The sequence below is a fragment of the Pelobates fuscus genome, chromosome 9 (assembly GCF_036172605.1).
Source record: "Pelobates fuscus isolate aPelFus1 chromosome 9, aPelFus1.pri, whole genome shotgun sequence".
NCBI classification, from domain to species: Eukaryota; Metazoa; Chordata; class Amphibia; order Anura; family Pelobatidae; genus Pelobates; species Pelobates fuscus.
This window is the reverse complement of record NC_086325.1, coordinates 3438030-3461051: the sequence shown is the minus strand read 5'-3', so window position 1 is coordinate 3461051 and position 23022 is coordinate 3438030. Positions and strand designations below refer to the sequence as shown.

Below are 23022 nucleotides of genomic sequence, written 5' to 3'. Positions count from 1 at the left end.
ACCTGGTGGAGCTGCTAGATAGAGCTCCTGGGTCCTCTCTCTCCTCCCTCCCGGCTACCCAGTAAAGTGCCTGTGGGATGGTGAGGGAGATCTTTGATGTCCCCACCGCCAATGAGGGCACACAGCAGGTCCTGTAGAGGTTGGAGTCAAAAAGAACACACAGGCAGCGAGCCTTCAAGGTAGAGATGATGATGATAGCGCCGTTAACTTGGAGGGAGACCGACACGGGAGTTATTGTAAGTGTACTTTGAGATCTATGCATATATATCTCAACATACACTTATAATGAAATCATATATGCATTATATATGTATAATATATTATAAAATGCTTTAATTATAATATATTATACATATATAGGAAATAAAAGTGTGTATATATATATATATATATATACACACACACGTATTATTTATATATATATATATATACATAAATAAAAAACATTTATAAAAAACAAATAAAAACGCACATTTTGGCCAGCGTTTGTGACTAAGTGGCTACTACAAAAGACTGGAAATACCCCATTTTAGATACCCTGGGTTGTCTACATTTGAAAATGGTATGCCATGATGGGGTTATTTCACATTCCTGGGCTACCACATGGTCTCCAAAGGCAACACAGGCCCAGCAAACCAATCTGGCAAACTGAATTGTGAAAGCGCTATATTGACCCTGTACCTTTTCAAACACCATAAAACCTGGGGGGGGGGGGGGGGGGGTATTGTTATACTCGAGAGACTTTGCTGAACACAAATATTAGTGTTAAACACAGTAAAACTTGTCCCGGCGATGAAATCACCAGTAAAAGTGCAGTTTTTGTGTAAACAAATGCAAAAATCAAATATGAACGCTAACTTTGGCAAGTGTTTGTGGCTAAGTGGCTACAACAAAAGACTGGACATTGCCCATTTTGAATACCTTGGGTTGTCTACTTTTTCAAATGTCATGGTGGGGTTAATTTTCATTTCTGGGCTGCCATCCCTTCTTAAAGGCAACATAGCCAATCTGGCAAATAGCAATTTACAAAAAACTGAAATTGGCAAATCTTTTATGTTTGACCCTGTAACTTTCCAAATCACCATAAAACCTGTTGTAACGGACCGTTTCAGCATAAAAGGGGAAAAATCCGTTTAGGCGATAATCCCCTTTTTGAGAGACAGGCACAGCTACTGCAGAACACCAAACTCCCGAACTGGATACAAGATAACACTCCGAACTGGAACAGCTGAACAAGAAAAGCATACAATCCGCTTACACTCCTGGCAGTCAGCTTACAATCCAATCCCCCCCACGAACGAGACGACACTTCATTTTGAGGGTTAAACAGGAACTCTGGACTGGCTCATCCAGCCTGGCTTTTATTTCCAACTCACACATACAGGCCACACCCAGGGGGAGGCATAAAAGAACCAATGACATAGATGTTACCTCCCACACATCCCCTCCCCTTAGTGTGACACATAATCCCATTATGCATACAGTGTAAAATATACTTTTACACAACTTTCATAACTTTAAAACCATACATCACATTCACATAAAAATACATATCCACAATCAATCCATTCAGGGGAACAACATATTAAAAAATGGCATGAATCCGACCAGGGGTTCAAAAGTTACTAAAAGTAACTTTTGTTCCTTTCTGGCTGGCAGAAAAACATCCCCACAATGCACCCTGGTTTCCTCCCTTCTGCCCTGGAGTTAATTGGAGAAGTAATCCAATTATCCAGGACTAGAGGCAGACTCCATTAACCACATGGTTGCAAAACGACATAAAACACTTTAAAATACATAAAGTCACATTTACACATAACACACAGACATTTCACCTATCCCCAGATAGCTGGGATCTGCACGCACAAAACTACCGAATAGCGCGCAGATCCTACTCACACAGTACAATTGCCATGGAGCTAAAGTCTTTCCCATAGTCTTTCATTATATGAATAGGCTCCATGGTATAGCTATCTGGGGTATCACATTCCCATAAAGTCTGGTCCATAGTCCAAAGGCAAGAGGCAGGCAAGCAGCCACCTCCAAGGACACGTGGCGAGGTCGGTTTCGCCACACCTGTACTTGAGGGGTATTGGTGTACTCGTTAGACATTACTCTACACAAATATGAGTGCTTTATAGCAGTAAAATGTATTCTACTGATAATATCATCAGTGAAATTGCAGTTTATGTGTGAAAAATGCAAAAAAAAAAACAAATATAAATGCTAATTTTGGCTAGGGTTTGTGACTAAGTTGCTACTAAAAAAGACTGGACATACCCCATTTTGAATATTGTCGGCTGTCTACTTTTACAAATGGTATGCCATGATGGGGTTAATTATCATCTTTGGGCTGCTATACGGTCTTAAAGGCAACATTGTCCCAGCAAACCAATCTGGCAAATTTTAATGTGCAAGCATGGAAAAGGGAACTCTCTACATTTGACCCCTGTAAGTTTGCAAAAACCCATAAAACGTGTACATTGGGGGCACTTTTGTACTCAGGAGATGTTGTGGAACACATATTGGGGTGTTCTTTGTCAGTAACACATAACAGGAACTGAGAATCCATGTCTAAAGTACAATGTGAGAGAAAAATAACACAAACAATGACTACCCAAAAGTTTGACAAAGACTGGTGGTAGAATTAGTGCACGGAACGTGTTAAAATACCACCATTTGAAATACCCTAGGGTGTCTACTTTTCAAAAATATATTGTTTGATGGGGGTAAATTATATTGTCCGGCTTCAAAAATGTACCAAATGGTACATGGGTTCATGATGACCAGCTGTGAAAATTCTAAGTTGGAAAATTGGAATGCACACCCTCCAAACAAGGTATTTTAGCCCCCAGAGAACACAACACACCTATACATAGATGGTATCACTCGGGAGATGTTGCTAAATACATATTGGGGTGTTCTTTGGCAGTAACCCTTAAAGTTCTCAGTACATGTATTCTTAAATTGCTATGTAAGTCAAAAAAACACCAATTATTTTATATTTTTTTAATTTGGCATAGATTGGTGGAAAATGGTTGCAAGAAAAGAGCATGAAAAGAGTCAAAATACACCAAGGTTAATACCTTAGGTTTGCTTCTTTTAAAAAAAGATATACATGTGAAGGGTTATTCAGGGATTCCTGACAGATATCAGTGTTACAATGTAACTTGCGCTAATTTAGAAAAAATATGGTTTGGAAATAACAAAGTGCTACTTGTACTTATTGCCCTATAACTTGCAAAAATAAGCTAAGAACATGTTAACATTGGTATTTCTAAAATCAGGACAAAATTTAGAAACTATTTAGCATGGGTGTTTTTTGGCGGTTGTAAATGCGCAACAGATTTTGGGGGTCAAAGTTCGAAAAAGTGTGCTTTTAAATTTTTATATCATATTTTATTATTTATTTCTATAGTAAATGATATGATATGATGAAAAAATTGTATCTTTACAAAGACAATTTAATGGTGAAAAAAATGGTATATAATATGTGTGGGTACAGTAAATGAGTAAGAGGAAAATTACAACTAAACACAAACACTGCAGAAATGTAAAAACAGCCCTGGTCCCAAACGGTAAGAAAATTAAAAAGCGGTCTGGTCACTAAGGGGTTAAATGGAGTCCAAGAGAAATGGGATTATTTCAAAGTTGCACTGCTGAAGGCAACAGAAAATTCCATTAGGCTTGTCAGTAAAAGCAAAAAATTCAAGAAACCACTGTGGTACTCCGCAGATGTGGCCAAAATAGTAAAAAACTACAAGTTAGCATTTAGTAATTATAAAAAAACCAGAGTGAGGAAGACAGAATGATCTATAAGATTAGACAGAAAGAGGCTAAGCAAGTCATAAGAGCTTCCAAATCACAAACAGAAGAGAAAATAGCACAGTCAGTAAAAAAGGGGGACAAAACATTTAGATACATAAATGAGTCCTGAATACTGTCCATCACTAACACGTTTCCCCCTTTGTCAGAGGGTTTAATGACTATAGAGTCATTATGGCTCAATTATCTAAGAGAATTGCATTCATCTGGGGTGATGTTACGATTAGATTTCAACTAGATTATTACTAGTAGTTAGTGATGTCGCGAACATAACATTTTCCGTTCGCGAACGGCGAACGCGAACTTCCGCAAATGTTCGCAACCGGGCGAACCGCCATAGACTTCAATAGGCAGGCGAATTTTAAAACCCACCGGGACTCTTTCTGGCCACAATAGTGATGGAAAAGTTGTTTCAAGGGGACTAACACCTGGACTGTGGCATGCCGGAGGGGGATCCATGGCAAAACTCCCATGGAAAATTACATAGTTGATGCAGAGTCTGGTTTTAATCCATAAAGGGCATAAATCACCTAACATTCCTAAATTGTTTGGAATAACGTGCTTTAAAACATCAGGTATGATGTTGTATCGATCAGGTAGTGTAAGGGTTACGCCCACTTCACAGTGACAGACCAAACTCCCCGTTTAACACACGGCAAACAACCGCAAACTCCCCATTTGCACAACCGCAAACTCCCCATTTGCACAAGGTTGGATACCGATCGATGGTTCGATTTTCTGAGCCCTCTCTTATTTACTGTACACGACTATTCGATATTCCCACAAATTTTATATAGCATTTTATGTTTGTTTGAGACCACCTTAAAAATATTGGATATCGCTAAAAATCATGATCACTATATACTTTCTCTACAAACCTCTAAAACAAACCAAACTACTCATCCATCCGCTCTACCACTTTATCCCACCTAGAACTAGTGCCCAGTTCAAATACTTGACTCTTACTTACCCACACTCAGTCATGCCACACACATTTCACCACTACTCTCACTGAATCCCTCTGACTACGGCTAAATTCATCTTCTACATCAGAACACTACTCCTAAGATTGGGTTGTATCCATGTCTCGGGTCTTTCATGTAGAATAGGGGCAGCTTTGGTCTCCTTCAACACTGACACTCCAGTGCATATTATTAAAAGATTGGGCAGATGGAAATCCTCAGTCTACAACTGATATATTCCTCATCCCGAGAAAGAAATGAGGAAAGCTTTTAAAAGTTTGGCTTTGTAAATTTGATGCAATAAGTGTGTTTTTCTTTAATACCTTTTCACCCTCTTTGCATGAACCCGATTTACATATTTTACTAGTATGTTTCTGAACATATATATTATATTATTCACTCACTCACTCACTCACTCTCTGGGCCGGCCTAAGACATCATGCTGCCTAGGTCCAACGATAAATAACTATGGGAGGATAATGTATAATAAACACAGGTTACTGGCTATGGGGGGGGGGGGGGGGGTAATGTATAATAAACACAGGTTACTGGCTATGGGGGGGGGGGGGGGTAATGTATAATAAACACAGGTTACTGGCTATGGGAGGATAATGTATAATAAACAGAGGTTACTGGCTATGGGGGGATAATGTATAATAAACACAGGTTACTGGCTATGGGGGATAATGTATAATAAACACAGGTTACTGGCTATAGGGGATAATGTATAATAAACACAGGTTACTGGCTATGGGAGGATAATGTATAATAAGCACAGGTTACTGGCTATGGGAGGATAATGTATAATAAACACAGGTTACTGGCTATGGGGGATAATGTATAATAAACACAGGTTACTGGCTATGGGGGGATAATGTATAATAAACACAGGTTACTGGCTATGGGGGGATAATGTATAATAAACACAGGTTACTGGCTATGGGGGGATAATGTATAATAAGCACAGGTTACTGGCTATGGGGGGGATAATGTATAATAAACACAGGTTACTGGCTATGGGGGATAATGTATAATAAACACAGGTTACTGGCTATGGGGGGATAATGTATAATAAACACATGTTACTGGCTATGGGAGAATAATGTATAATAAACACAGATTACTGGCTATGGGAGGGATAATGTATAATAAACACAGGTTACTGGATATGGGGGATAATGTATAATAAACACAGGTTACTGGCTATGGGAGGGATAATGTATAATAAACACAGGTTACTGGCTATGGGGGGATAATGTATAATAAGCACAGGTTACTGGCTATGGGGGGGATAATGTATAATAAACACAGGTTACTGGCTATGGGGATAATGTATAATAAACACAGGTTACTGGCTATGGGGGGATAATGTATAATAAACACATGTTACTGGCTATGGGAGAATAATGTATAATAAACACAGATTACTGGCTATGGGAGGGATAATGTATAATAAACACAGGTTACTGGATATGGGGGATAATGTATAATAAACACAGGTTACTGGCTATGGGAGGGATAATGTATAATAAACACAGGTTACTGGCTATGGGGGGATAATGTATAATAAACACAGGTTACTGGCTATGGGGAGGATAATGTATAATAAACACAGGTTACTGGCTGTGGGGGGGATAATGTATAATAAACACAGGTTACTGGCTATGGGAGGGATAATGTATAATAAACACAGGTTACTGGCTATGGGGGGATAATGTATAATAAACACAGGTTACTGGCTATGGGAGGATAATGTATTATAAACACAGGTTACTGGCTATGGGAGGATAATGTATAATAAACACCGGTTACTGGCTATGGGAGGGATAATGTATAATAAACACAGGTTACTGGCTATGGGGGGATAATGTATAATAAACACAGGTTACTGGCTATGGGGGGATAATGTATAATAAACACAGGTTACTGGCTATGGGAGGATAATGTATAATAAGCACAGGTTACTGGCTATGGGGGATAATGTATAATAAACACAGGTTACTGGCTAAGGGGGATAATGTATAATAAACACAGGTTACTGGCTATGGGGGGATGATGTATAATAAACACAGGTTACTGGCTATGGAGGGATAATGTATAATAAGCACAGGTTACTGGCTATGGGGGGATAATGTATAATAAACACAGGTTACTGGCTATGGGAGGATAATGTATTATAAACACAGGTTACTGGCTATGGGAGGATAATGTATAATAAACACAGGTTACTGGCTATGGGGGGATAATGTATAATAAACACAGGTTACTGGCTATGGGGGATAATGTATAATAAACACAGGTTACTGGCTATGGGGAGGATAATGTATAATAAACACAGGTTACTGGCTGTGGGGGGATAATGTATAATAAACACAGGTTACTGGCTATGGGGAGGATAATGTATAATAAACACATGTTACTGGCTATGGGGGATAATGTATAATAAACACAGGTTACTGGCTATGGGAGGGATAATGTATAATAAACACAGGTTACTGGCTATGGGAGGATAATGTATAATAAACAAAGGTTACTGGCTATGGGGGGATAATGTATAATAAACACAGGTTACTGGCTATGGGGGGGGATAATGTATAATAAACACAGGTTACTGGCTATGGGAGGGATAATGTATAATAAACACAGGTTACTGGCTATGGGAGGATAATGTATAATAAACACAGGTTACTGGCTATGGGGGGATGATGTATAATAAACACAGGTTACTGGCTATGGAGGGATAATGTATAATAAACACAGGTTACTGGCTATGGGGGATAATGTATAATAAACACAGGTTACTGGCTATGGGGGGATAATGTATAATAAACACAGGTTACTGGCTATGGGGGGATGATGTATAATAAACATAGGTTACTGGCTATGGGGGGATAATGTATAATAAACACAGGTTACTGGCTATGGGGGGATAATGTATAATAAACACAGGTTACTGGCTATGGGAGGATAATGTATAATAAACACAGGTTACTGGCTATGGGGGGATGATGTATAATAAACACAGGTTACTGGCTATGGAGGGATAATGTATAATAAACACAGGTTACTGGCTATGGGGGATAATGTATAATAAACACAGGTTACTGGCTATGGGGGGATAATGTATAATAAACACAGGTTACTGGCTATGGGGGGATGATGTATAATAAACACAGGTTACTGGCTATGGGGGGATAATGTATAATAAACACAGGTTACTGGCTATGGGGGGATAATGTATAATAAACACAGGTTACTGGCTATGGGAGGAAAATGTATAATAAACACAGGTTACTGGCTATGGGGGGATAATGTATAATAAACACAGGTTACTGGCTATGGGGGATAATGTATAATAAACACAGGTTACTGGCTATGGGGGGATAATGTATAATAAACACAGGTTACTGGCTATGGGGGGATGATGTATAATAAACACAGGTTACTGGCTATGGGGGGATAATGTATAATAAACACAGGTTACTGGCTATGGGGGGATAATGTATAATAAACACAGGTTACTGGCTATGGGGGGATAATGTATAATAAACACAGGTTACTGGCTATGGAGGATAATGTATAATAAACACAGGTTACTGGCTATGGAGGATAATGTATAATAAACACAGGTTACTGGCTATGGAGGATAATGTATAATAAACACAAACACAAAAAAAAAAGCTTCAGAATTAATCTAAATTGTATGCTTTCTAGGAGGTGGGAGGGTCTGCTGCTGATTGGCTGGAATTTGTCTGCTGACTGTGAGGTACAGGGTCAAAGTTGACTCAATGATGACGAATAGGGGGCGGACCGAACATCGCATATGTTCGCCATCCGTGGCGAACGCGAACATGCTATGTTCACCAGGAACTATTCTCCAGCGACCGTTCGGGAAATCACTACTAGTAGTTTTACCAGGCAAGTTCCACAAAAAGGTTTAACCATTTAAATTCTGATAGGTATGTAGTGAATTCACTTATTTTCTTAAGGTTTGTGAAAGGTGGTTTATTCTCAATAGTTTTGTGATTATTCTTTAGAAGGTCTCGAAGAGTATCAAGAAGGACTACATAATTGGCATTATTTTTAGCTCATCTCTCGTCACGTATTTTATGGAATTTATGGAGGGCTGATTTTCTTGCAAAAAGGTGTATGTCTTTTGCATACTTGTTTCATATTCTGAAGAGGAGAATTGATCTGAATCTACTCTTCTATTACTCTTTGTTCTCCTATAGACATTACCAGATTTAAAATCCTTAGCATCCCTCACAAATTTGAAGTGTTTATGAATTTTAATTATCGTTTGGAATTTATTTCGTTGTTTTTTTAAGTTGAATTTCCAGTGACTCGAAATTAGTTTCAGCCTTGAACTTCTGTATCTTTTCCACCTCCTCTTCAACTTCCTTATTGAGTTTCTCAAGTCTCTTTTTTTCAAATTTACTGAGAATTTCTATAAATTTTTTGGCCCATAAATCTGTATAACTATTATAAGGTCTCTTATTGTACGTATTAGATGAGACTTTTAAGGCTAAGGACTAGCCTTATAAGGCTTGTATTATGTAACAACTTTATTTTTAGAAATGGATCTCTCTAATTCTATCTGTGACGGTTACCCCTAGGGAGTGGGGGAATCTACCGTCTGGGCCTCCTCCTTCCCAGTACTGGAGACAACGGCAGAGCTCCAACTCAAGATCCTGCAGAGTGGGTAGAGAGGGGCTCCCTCTTCCAGGAGGGTATATCTGGGGCTCTTCTTCCAGAGAGTGTAGCAGTGTAGCTGAAGGGAGCTCTTACAAGAGCTAGCAGTGATATAGCTGGTATAGATGTTCCCTACAACTAGAGACAAGGCTACAAGCTGAGAGTAAGAAGATCTGCTTTATTGAGTGCAAGGGTTTTTTTTTAGTTTTTTTATACAGTTTTTCCCACAAGGTTACCACCCATGTGGACCTTGTTGGGCACTAAAAACATAAGTTCAACAACCAATCATTTACAGACACACAGTAAAACACTCCCATTCATTACAGTAAATTCCTCCCCTCTGCTTGGGAGATAATTGAGGTACTTACTGTATCAACTCAATTATCTCCAAGTTCAAAAACATACTTTTTACACAATTTTTATAACTTCCAAATTATACATTCAATCCCAATAAAAGTTAAGTTTTTAGAACCAGCATACTTCGGGAACAAACATATCCAAAATTTGTGAGAATTGATCCATAAGTCATATTTGACCAACCGCACGCACATTTTATTTTTAAATTATTTTTTTTCTAAATCTGTTTTTATTGAAGTTTTTGACAGTATTTATACATAACAAAAGGTATATTAAATGAGACACGCAGTTCTCCCAAATGGTATGAACAGGAGTACATAGTTTGTGTTACAAGCGTTAACTAGAGGATCTTGGGTGTAATTGGGGTCATGAGTTTAAGTTATTGCCACAAAACTTTCAGCTTATAAGCATGTTATTTACATTTCCCCGTTTCCCAATCCCCTCCAACAGGTATCATAGATTACATCCCCGTTTCTTGCAACCTGTCTCACGTGTTTGTCCAAGCCTTGGATTTGGGGTTTGCCTCATGTATAGGTGGAGCTGCGTCACCCCTAATTGTATGCGGTCTAATTCTATCTTGTCTGGTGTATTTGTCGGTATGCTTAGTTGGGGATAAGGTAATCATTGTCGTGTTATGAGATGTGTGGATGTGTGGTTGGCTTTGTGTGTGGGTGGAGGTGGTGTATCAGTGTGAGTGCTAGTGTCATATCCTTGTCCAATGTTTCATGTTTTCTGGCTTTGCGTGCCGTGTGTCTTATGGCGTTCTGAGATGTGTTGATGGTTCTGTGGTTAAGTGGATGTGTGTCATTTCTCGTGAGTGATGAGGATGCCTGTTGAGAAACCAGCTTCGCCACTGTGAACTGGAGAGGCCTGGTTGCTAGCCTCCTGCCCTGCGACTACGGCCCCTGGACATATTGCTCTATAAAAACTATATTTGGGCATGTAATAATTTATATTGCTGCTACTGGCCCTTTAAAATCAGCGATGGACATATTGGGACTTTTGGGACTACTGTCCCTTTAAGACTGTGGAGCATATTCCAGTATACTGCCTTTAATATTACATATGTATTTATGTGTTGCGTTTAACCTGGGATATGTATGCAGCATTCAGCTGATTGTTCGGTAGAATCACTCCATTCATTATATTGAGTGAAACTAACGAACAACCAGACCACCCAGGAATAAGTGTGCCTCCAATTACAGTTTGCAACAATGTTGCAAACGGGTAATTGGCAATCAGTGTAATGTATTCTTCGTCCTCTGGGTGGCCGCCATTCGGGAAACAAACACATGGCGGCGGCCATCTTAAACTACCGAACAGCGGTGTTTTGCCGTCGAGTGTCTGGAACTAAAATCGGACACTTGACTAGGCAAACACCGCTGAGACCTCCATACTTCCAGAAATTCGTATGTAAACTACCGAATGACCAGCCGTTCGGTAGAAAGAACCCCACAAACAAGGGAATTCATTCAAACCCTCTCCAGGCTCTATAACACAGGCAATTTGTCTGTTTTCATTCCCTTGTTTGTGACCGACCGCAGGGCCAAAATGCATGGAACTGTTTTCGGATACTTTACCCATGCGGTCGGTCAAATCTTTGGAACCCCATATCTCCCGAACCGTTCATCCGAATGACCTGATTCTTGAATATGTTGTCCCCCTGAATAAGGGCTATCAGGGGATACCTTTTGGAGGTGTAGCATATGTATTTGGGGTACATCCAGGAATTGGGGAAAAGGGTGTACGGTATAATTATGTTAAGTGTTAATCTAAGGGGAGGAAATGTGTGGGAGGTACATTCATGTGATTGGTTAATTTCATCCTCCCCCTGGGAGTGTCCTGTATGTACCTGTTTGTAATAAAAGCCAGGCTGTGTGTCCCAGTCCAGAGTTCCTGTTTTACCCTCAAAGTGATGTGTCGTCTCATTATTGGGGGGAAGGATTTATTGCATGCTGTTCCAGTTGACTGCTAGGAGTACAAGCCTATTCGTATGGTTCCTATTCAATGGTCTACAGCATTCATATGCTTGGGAGAATTTAAAAGGTTTCTCGGATCCAGTGTTCGTGTGTCTCCAGTCGGGAGAGTGGTGTTTGCAGTAGCTGCCTGTGCATCTGGAAAGGGGGATATCGCCTAAACTGGGTTTTATCCTCTTGTAAGTGAAACGGTCCGTTACAAACGCGTCCTCTGTTTCTGTGATAGTGGTCCCTCTGTGTTCCTGATGCAGGGAAGGGTATGAAAGGGAGGGTAAGTATGAAGGGAGGGTAAGTATGAATGGAGGTTAAGTATTAAGAAATGGGCAGGGGGTGTGGATGAGAAGTCTGCTTTAAGAAGTGCCCGGGTTCGCCCGCCCGTCCGCCGCGGCACCGTGGATGCCTCCACCCCGTAAGTGTCGAGCGATATAAACAAACCATGGCTGCCACATTTCTACATGTTTGGTGTCCCTACCCGTTAGGGAAGCCTGGAGTGCCTCTGTGCTCTGGATGTCCTCCACCCGTTGAATCCACTCTTTCTTTGTTGGGATGTCAGTTTTCTTCCAGTGGGCTGGTATGGATGCCTTGGCCGCGTTCAGTAGGTGTCGTAGGATTGATTTTTTTATAGCTCGAGATCGTTTGTTGAGAGATGTGTATTAGGGCAAGTTCTGCCGACCAGTCTGTGACATCTCCCAGCACCAAGGTCACTTCAGTTTTCACCATGATCCAGTATGAACGTATGTCACGGCATTCCCACCAGATATGTAGCAGTGAGCCTCTCTCCTCTTGGCATCTCCAACATGTTGGTGGCATCGTCGGGAATATCCTGTGTATTACGGTCGATGTTCTGTACCAGCGGGCTATGAGTTTGTAGTTGACCTCCTGATAGCAGGAGCTCGTGGAGCTTTTATGTTGCCACACTAGGGCCTTATCCCACTGTGGCGCTGTCAGTGTCTTACCTAGGGATTCTTCCCATTGTCTCCGGAAGGTATTATTGTTTGGTTGGTCATTTGTTAATACCTGTTGATACAATGCGGAAATGGCACGATCCGTTGTGGTGCCTTGGGCAAACATACCGTCAAACCATGTCAATTCCCTGTGCAAGCGTTCTCTATGCGGAAGTGTGGTGTAGAATTGTTTCAGTTGCATATATGTGAGGGTGATCATGGCAGTCCGCGGTCTACCCTCCAGGAGCGAGTCTAGGTCTCATAGTTCGCCTGCACGCAGGCCTCTGCTTATGAACATGTAGTCCTCATCGCCCAGAATTCTCCACGCTCTGTTATATGTCACTGGGAGCAATGGACTAGGTGTAGGCGAGATGTGTGGCTTTTCCCTCAACGATTTCCATCCTTGTAGTGTCTGCGTTACCGGCCCCTCGTCCCTTCCCGGTTCTTGAGTACTCAGATGGCATGCCCAAAACAGTTCCAGATATTTGAGCAGTGCGGTCGGTCTATTCCCCTTAGTGCAAATACTGTTAAAATGCACAAACGGGTGCCGTTCGTGCAAATAGCAATGTTAATGGGGCGTTCGTATTGCCGAACGCTGCTCGACTCCATTCGAAGTGTTGAAGCTCCAGAGAAGGTAGAAGTTCAGCGGTGTTCGCGCTGTCGCGTATCCGATTTTAGTTCCATAAGTTCGATGACCAAACACCGCTGAACACGTTCGAATGAATTAAAATGGCCGCTTCCACGTGTTCTTTTTCCGAATGGTGGCCACTTCGACTACTTCGGCACTTCGGCTGTATCCGAAGTGCCAGTTAAAAAGTACAGATTCTTTCTCAACGGGGTTAAAGGGCCAGACGTTGTGTTTTAACGTTAAAGTTGCAGAAATTGAGTTTTTAACAGGTAATGCACTCCAGGGGCCATAGTCCCAAGGTAACCAGAGTCTAGGAGCGTGTCCTTGGTTGGAATACAATGCTAGTACCGGTCTCCACACCATAACCACTGTGAGAATGAACAAAACCACCATAACTACTACAAGCAATGAGGGGTTTTGTTACACTATCTTTCTAATGTTATAGTACATTATCTTTATATATGTAGAGGAGATACTGATTATATCCAGGTGGCACTTACTTGCGTTCAGCAAGCGGGCTCCTTTCAATTTACACCTAAATCCCAAGCCTTGATATTAATACATGTACCCACTATAAAGCAGCAATAGATAGAATCAGAGATCCCTAGGACAGACCATTGATAATATATGCATCCATTGTTTTTAATTATAATTCGACTTTCTTGCAGGGGCAGAAATTCCGAGCTTCTCCATCCAGACAATATGGAATCCGAGTGGACAGTTTCAGAACCAAACATGATTAGTTATGGAAAATCAGGAGCTGAAGGTGAGATAGCAGAAGCAATGATAGAATGATAGAATGAAATAATGCAGATTAAGGGCATCTGCGAGATGTTTGTACATAAACGATTTGTAGGATGGAGTAGAACGTCTCTACATTAATAATTCACTTTGTAAATCTTATGATAATTCTTTGAATTCAATTTTAACAATTTTTTTTTGTAACAGGTATAGGTAGCGGCAACTTTAAACTAAACCTAGAAAACATGGATACTTCTACAAAGGTAAGAAAGCAATCACTAGATTTTTGGCCAGAATACTACATAGAGATTCAATCTATTAGCAACATTTCCATTTTAATTAAATCAATAGTTATAGAAATAGGGGAGAGACACAAGGGGGACACATGGAGGAGCTGGGGGGGGTGGTAATTAGATGCATAGATGAGCTTGGGGGGGATGAGACACATGGAAAGGGAGATGAGACACATGGAGGGGCAGGAGAGGAGAATTAGCACAGGGAGATTCTGGGGGGAGGATGAGACCCATGGAGGAGCTGGACAGGGGTGGATTAGACACATGGAAGGGCTGGGGATGAATTTGACACATGGAGGAATTGGGGAGAATGAGGCACTTAGTGGGGATGAGACACATGGAGCAGCTGGGAGAGTGAGAAGGAAACACATGGAGGAGCTATGGGCTCGATGAGATAAAAATACACAGCGCTTTGTAACACCCCTTTAGGATAAGACAAGAAAAAAAGACAGAAAAGGACTGCACAACATACAGTAAAATAAAAGAAAAGAAAAAAGAAAAATAAGAACAAAAGTACTATGAGTCTTGTTCCAGCTGTGCAAACAGTCACATATGAAAGTATCTCTTATATAAAGAGTAGGTTCAACTCTAGTTCCTAGATTCTTTAATGCTTCGGAGGTGTGGAAGGTCTGGGTGTCTTTGGTCTCTGTATGTGGGCAGAAGAAGAGACAAATATAACTTGATAGTACAATATGTCAAGACTTAATAAGCCATATATAAGTAATAGTGATATTGCACTCACATATACAGGAGCTTAAGCCAGGTCTAGTGTAGATCACCTATAGTGGTATAATCCCCGCTATTGGGATCTGGTGAAGGTTTATCTCTGCTGGTGGTTGTCTAGCTGCTCATAGAAGAGATAAAAATAGCCACAAATAGTGCTCTCAATAAAGCAGTGATAGTTGCATAAAATATAGAATTATGGTACTCACAAGTATGTTGACAGCGTTGGTGGTATGATCCCCACCTAGGATTTTCTTGAGAGTAGTAGTAGATGTTATAAAAAGTAATAAAAATAAGTAAAATGCCAGGAAATAGGCATGTGCATGGGAAAAATTTTCGGTTCGGTTCGGCATTCCGAAATTCAGGACTTCGTCAATTAGGCACTTCGACACTTCGACACTACGGAAATTCGGAAATTTCTGAACTTCGGAACTTTGGAACTTCGGCAACTTTGGGACTTCGGAATTTCGGAACTTCTCTTGCAGCCGCTTGGTAGATAACTCCCTAATTCCCACGAGTTATCTACCAAAAGGCTGAAAGACCTAAATTGGTCTTTTAGCCAAATTTACTAATACTAAGTAAAAATTACTATTACACAGTGAGCAGCCAAAATAAAATAAAAAATAACCTATTGTCCTCCCCGCTGGCCCCCACCCCTGATCGGTGGGTGGAGGCCCTAAATTTGAATAAGGGGGAGGACCTAATGTCCTACCCCCTGGCCCACACCCCTGAGCGGTGGGTGGGGGCCCTAAAATCTAAATAGGGGGGGGACCGAATGTCCTCCCCCCTGGCCCCCACCCCTGAGCGGTGGGTGTGCAGCCCTATATTAGAATGAGGGGGGGACCTAATGTCCTGCCCCCTGGCCCCCACCCCTGAGCGGTGGGTGGGGGCCCCAAAAAACTAATTAGGGGGGGACATAATGTCCTCCCCCATGGCCCCCACTCCTGAGTGGCAGGTGGGGTCCTAAAGTAAAATAATGGGGGGGACGTATTGTGGTGAGTGGGGGCCCTAAATTAGAATGAGGGTGGACCTAATGTCCTCCCCCTTGGCCCCCACCCCTGAGCGGTGGGTGGGGGCCCTAAAAATGAATTAGGGGGGACCTAATGTCCTCCCCCTGGCCCCCACCCCTGAGCGGTGGGTGGGGGCCCTAAATTATAAAGGGGGGACCCTGAGCAGTGGGTGGGGGCCCTAAACACTAATTAGGGAGGACCTAATGTCCTCCCCCTGGCCCCCACCCCTGAGCGGTGGGTGTGCGGCCCTAAATTAGAATGAGGGGGGGACCTAATGTCCTCCCCCCTGGCCCACACCCCTGAGCGGTTGGTGGGGACCCTAAAAACTAATTGGGGGGGGACCTGATGTCCTCCCCCCTGGTCCCCATCCCTGAGTGGTGGGTGGGGGCCCTAAAAACTAATTACGGGGGGGACCTAATGTCCTCCCCCCTGGTCCCCACCCTTAAGCGGCGGGTGGGGGCCCTAAATAAAAAATCCTCCCCAGGTGACTAGGGGTCCCCAAACCCCTAGTCACCCCCCTCCCAAAAAAATGAACCTCTACCTACCAACCTCACCCTAAAAATAGTGAGGGGGGACCATTAGCTAAACCTGTTAAAAAATAAAATAAAACTTACCATTTGATGTTTTCTTCAAAAATCCTCTTTTTTCAGCCCCAAAAAAGGCCAAATAAAAAGCTATAATAACCGACGCACTTAGAAAAAAAACTAAAAAAAAAACGAGCGCAAAAAAAACTAACCCATCTTTAACCATGGGGGGCTCCGCGCAGACTGAGCAATTAGGTGGGTTTAAGCCATCCAATCAGAGTGCTCTGACAGGTAAATAAAGAGACTGACAGGTCATTTTACACAGCGTGGGACAGTTCTTTGGAATTTTCCCATGCTGTGTAATTTGACTCTTAACACTCTGATTGGTGGCACGGGTGGGGGCTTGGGACTGGGGGACGTGCTTTTTTTTGTTTTTTTTACAGTGAGCAGCCACAGGCTTAATAGACATGCCCCTACTCGTGGTATAGCGAGTAGGGGCATAATCTACTAATACTAAGTAATCTTTACTTAGTATTAGTAAATTTGGCTGAAAGACCAATTTAGGTCTTTCAGCCTTTTAGTAGATAGCTTCTTAATACCGTGGGAATTAGGGAGTTATCTACTTATTCATTCCTGTCATTACATTGACTGGCTAAGTAACTTACATTTTATATGAATATATGTTACTTGATTGTTGTTAGTGTTGCAAATGCTTACAGCTGAATTCTGGCTACATTTGTATACTTTTTATTTAAAATTGAATACAATGTAACATGCTTCTTCTTTCACTGGGTAAGTATATTAGTTCTTAGCAATACTCTGCTTCGAACTTTGGCAACTTCGGCACTTCGACACTTCGGAAATTTGGTATTTTCGGAACCTCAGGACCTCGGCAATTCGGCACTTCGGCTATTCGGACATTCGGAAGTACCCGAATGTCCGAATTGCCCGAAATTTGTCTGAATTCATATTCGGACCGAAACGAATTGCACATGTCTACCAGGAAAGAATATTGAAAGAAAAGGGTAATGGTACAAAAAAACTGTTGTAAAACCAAAATCCTTTATTATATCAGATTAAAAAAAAGTAATTTCCATAACACGTTTCGTCATGACAGACTTTCTCAAATGGATTAAAGTACGCACCCTGGCTTATAGGCTTTAAATAGGGGTAAAAGCAAATAAAAAATGGCGCCAAAACTGTGTGCATCACTCACAATTGTAAAATAATAACATTACTAAGAATAGATGAATGAACCATTGGTAATCAAAAGTATGGGTGTAGGATGTATTTAATAATAACTTGGGTGAAAAACAAGGGTAATAAAGTGCTGGATGAGATGCATGGAAGGGGGGATGAGACACAGAGGGGCTAGGTGGGAGAATAAGACACATGGGGGGATAAGACACATGGAGGAGCTGGGGCGGTTTAACCCCTTAAGGACACATGACATGTGTGACATGTCATGATTCCCTTTTATTCCAGAAGTTTGGTCCTTAAGGGGTTAAAGAGACACATAGAGGGGTTGGGGGAGAATGAGACACTTGGAGGGGTTGGGGGTTATAATGAGACACATGGGAGATGATCATGGAGCGGCTGGGGCAATGAGACACATGGAGGGGCTGGGGGGCATGATACATAGGGAGGGGCTGATGGGAGAATAAGACACATGGAGGAGTGGGGGTGGGTGGATAAGACACATGGAGGGGCTGGGGGGCATGAGACACATGGGGGATGAGACATATGACATATTATTACATCATTCATCAATGATGCACAGCAGATCAATACTAACAAGTAGGAAATATATACACTAACCTACCTCCCAACATTTTACATGGACTTGGATATAGAGTTTTGGGGGTGTGAAATTTTAGGTGACTTACTAAAAAAAAATGATAGAACTAAAATGTAATTTTAATAAGTATCTTATTTCAACAGACTGATTTGTAAACACATTTGTTGTAGTTTAAATACAATTATTGGGAGTATTATTGCTGTGGAGCTCGGTTATACACTCAGACACATGTATGTACGTAGTGAGGAATCGTGATGCCGCATAAGAACAGAGAACTATACCACTTACCCCCCAAATAATGACAGACAACATAGTATGGATGAAGCAGGCCACAGCATTTGTTAGAACATATGATAAAATACTGCATAACACATTCATAATTTATTTTAATCTTTATCACTCCTTAATATAAACCACACGTTATACATAAATAACCATAACTTAGCAAATAGCTTAACACATAGTGTCATACAGTATAACCCAACCGTCCTTGCCAATATACTCTCATCCTCCGCAATCTCAGTCTACAAGATATTGCTCTCTCCTGGTGCTCCTCCTACCTCTCCCAGTGCTCTTTCAGTGTTTTTTTCTCTGGCTCTGCTTCTTCTCCCCAACTCCTCTCTGTTGGTGTCCAAGGTTCAGTCATTGGTCCCCTACTGTTCTCTTGGTAAACTCATTAGCTCCTTTGGCTTCCAATATAATTTCTCCTGATCTCTCCCTGTCCCTCTCCTGATCTCTCCCCGTCCCTCTTGACTCGTGTCTCTGACTGCCTCTCTGCTATTTTTAACTGGATGGCTGCCCACTTCCTTAAACTCAACTTGACCAGTACTGAAATTCTGGTCTTTCCTCCCTCAAGTGTTGTTACTCCTGTGTCTGTCTCCCTCCAAGTCAACGGTGCTACCATCAGCTCCACCCCGCTGGCTCGCTGCCTAGGTGTTCTCTTTGACTCCGACCTCGCCAAATCCTGCCACTTCCATCTTAAAAACATTGCGCACATCCGACCCTACTTAACGCCAGATGCGACTAAGGTCTATTCCACTGTCATTTCTCGCCTTGACTACTATAATGCGCTTCTCAGTGGTCTTACTTGCTCCTAACTTGTGCCGTTACAGTCCATAATGAATGCGGCGGCGAGGCTCATCTTCCTGTCCCCCCGCACCTCCTACGCCTCACCCTTCTGTTGGTCCCTACATTGGCTTCCTGTAAGATATAGGGCTTAATTTAAAATCCTAGTTCTTGCTTTCATATCTCTACATAATGCTGCTCCCACCTATCTATCCTCCCTAATACACAAGTATGTCCCGTCTAGGCCCTTACGCTTTGCTGAAGACTTACATCTATCTTCTGTCCGTACTCCCACCTTTGATGATCGCCTTCAAGACTTCTCGACTTCTGCACCGTTCCTGTGGAACTCGCTTCCCTCTTTTGTTTGATGCTCACCCAATCTTGTCATATCCTACTTACTAGCATTACCGATAACTTGACACTTCCGGGTAGACGGAGCTCTGCCACGTCCCCTCTCTCTGACGCGGTTCCCCCGCGCTACTTAGGGAGACCGCGCCAGATTCAATTCGCTGGATCACTGTAAAAGGTCACGACCGCAACCACATACCCGGCTGAAATCTCTTCATTTTCTTACACGTGTACCAGACCCGGACTGGATATCGCTGACTCCCTCTCTCCTCACCACGACCTCGGATTGTATCACGGAGCACCCCTTTACTCTCGAGAACCTTCCTAGCTTAGCGAAAAGCTAGAAGCAAGCTGGAACTGTTCCCATCCAAGCTAAGTAGAATCGTCACTTCTAATTCAGATTCTGCCTACATGCCAGTCTGTTCTATTCTATAGTCTTCCTATTGCTACAACTAACAATCCTTCCTGCAACTTGCCTGACTGTTACTCCCAGAAAGCCAGTCATTTTTCATGGACTAACTAATTGTTTCTTCAAATTGCAACCTGCTTCTACTTGCTTTATCTAACCACGCTGATATTTAAAGCTACAGTATCAGTACTAATACTTGCTTCAATTGCAACCTGCTTCTACTCGCTCTGTTTAACTATGCTGATATTTAAAGCTACAGTATCAGTATTATTATTTGCTTCAACCAAAATTAATTCATTAAAGAACCATCAGATATCTGCAGTTGTGTTCCATATCTATACTTATTATTCAAGTGAGCCTGACAAGTCTCCACTCCTTCAAAAAATCATTAAAAACCCACTTCTTCATAAAAGCTTATCAATTAAACTGTTAATAGCTCCCGACTGATTCCTCTTTTGCAACTGTCACTTGTCTAATACTATCCTTACCTTTTGTGTCACTTTACCCCACTCCCTCTAGCATGTAAGCTCCTTGAGCAGGGCCCTCAATCCCTCTGTTACTGTCATTATACTCCACTCCCTCTAGCATGTAAGCTCATTGAGCAGGGCCCTCAACCCCTCTGTTCCTGTGTGTCCAACTTGTCTGATTCCAACTACATGTTTGTTCGTCCACCCATTGTAAAGCGCTGCAGTATTTGTTGGCGCTATATAAATAACAACATAATAATAATAATAATATACTGACCATGAGCCTATGCACCACGTAATCTCTCCTCCCCCCTCGACCGTAAGTTCCATTTCCTTCCAATGCTTACCACCAGCTGACCTTTTCCTCGCTTAGTGGGCATGTACAAACAGGTAACCTAAGGTTAACCCTTTAGAGCAGGGGAGGTTGAGACCTGAAACATGACCACATCATTCCACATATTGACATAGCCCCCCATACTGAATTGGCAAGGACACACCCCGGCTAGCTGCGACTACATAACAATGGGGCAGGTGGGAGGGAAGCTGTTTGCTGGCCCGAATCCCGAGTAGCACTGAGGTAAGACCACCCCCAACCAAACTCACACACCACATAATCCCACCCACACATACATACCCAACCAATCACATGCATCCACCCCCACACTCATACATGTACCCTTGTCCACTTAGCTGTGCAATCTCCACAGGGCCATTACTGGGAGTATTATTGCTAGATTTAGAATATACACTGAATTGCAATACTAGATTTAGAATATACACAGAATTGCAATACTAGATTTAGAATATACACTGAATTGCAATACTAGATTAAGAATATACACTGAATTGCAATACTAGATTAAGAATATACACTGAATTGCAATACTAGATTTAGAATATACACAGAATTGCAGTATTAGATTTAGAATATACACAGAATTGCAATACTAGATTTAGAATATACACAGAATTGCAATACTGGATTTAGAATATACACTGAATTGCAATACTAGATTTAGAATATACACTGAATTGCAATACTAGATTTAGAATATACACAGAATTGCAATACTAGATTTAGAATATACACTGAATTGCAATACTAGATTAAGAATATACACTGAATTGCAATACTAGATTAAGAATATACACTGAATTGCAATACTAGATTTAGAATATACACTGAATTGCAATACTAGATTTAGAATATACACTGAATTGCAATACTAGATTTAGAATATACACTGAATTGCAATACTAGATTTAGAATATACACTGAATTGCAAGAAAACTGTAACTTTAATGTACATATTTTTATAAACTATACCCAGTATTATATTTTTCCATTTTCCAGATTCGGATAAATCGACCAACTATAAATATAAATCCATAGGATTTGGACTATTAAAAGGGCGGAATCACAAATGTCGAAAGTACTGGACTTCCTTGCTTATCTGATATCAAGTTCTCATAAATAAGAAAAACAGCTGTAATGTGTAACATGCCTCCCAACGATCCCGATTTCAGCCGGACAGTCACGATTATCGGGTTGTGTCCTGCTGTTTAGACTTTATTCCCCGGTGTCCTGCTTTTGGAGATACTGGGGAATTATCCCCAAAATGTGTACCTTAAATGCATCATTAGACACTCACAGCACTAGGATCCTGCAGAGAGCACAGAAGCAATGCTCCTAGTATGTCCTGCTCTTAGTGGCCTGGCCTCCTTCATTGGTAGCCAAAATCACTAATCACTGGCCCGCCCTCTTTACGCCCATCCTTCTTGGTATACCAGTGGTGGGGGTATGGTGTAAATAATTGGAAATCAATCGTGTCAAAATGAAATACATTCAAATCCGATTGCTAAGATTTAATTTTAATCAGAAACATCACTTTTTGGAATATAGGATTCAAATATTTACTGACAATGACAATTAAATAAAGGGACATATCATTTATGATTTATTTGTTTAATGATTATGACTTTAATAAAATATATATAACACATGTAAGAAATGTCACCATTTATAAAAATGAAAAAAAGAATATTGATCTTGGCAAACATGACAACGAGCATATTAAAAGCATTCTTTTATAGGTTTCCATTGATACGTACCCTGAGACAAAAAACTATTCTAACATCATGTTCATGGAAATCAGACGGATTCATTGCTATTGATTATCATAATATCACGGTGCCTAAAACAACTGGGTACCATAGTACCAAAGTACCATAAACACTACAGAGAGTTGTAGTGGCTTTG

General features: G+C 41.3%; 1 protein-coding gene across 1 annotated transcript in view; it reads left to right on the top strand.

Moving 5' to 3' along the window:
• The window catches only part of LOC134573359 (mucin-3A-like), a 54321-nt gene extending 31623 nt beyond the window's left edge, over nucleotides 1–22698 (top strand). Inside the window, exons 6-8 of the mRNA XM_063433061.1 lie at nucleotides 14053–14150; nucleotides 14333–14388; nucleotides 22117–22698. Of these exons, the coding sequence (XP_063289131.1) occupies nucleotides 14053–14150; nucleotides 14333–14388; nucleotides 22117–22155 (193 nt within the window). The 3' untranslated portion in view covers nucleotides 22156–22698. The remainder of the gene's footprint in view (nucleotides 1–14052; nucleotides 14151–14332; nucleotides 14389–22116) is intronic.
• The last annotated feature ends 324 nt before the right edge of the window (nucleotides 22699–23022 follow it).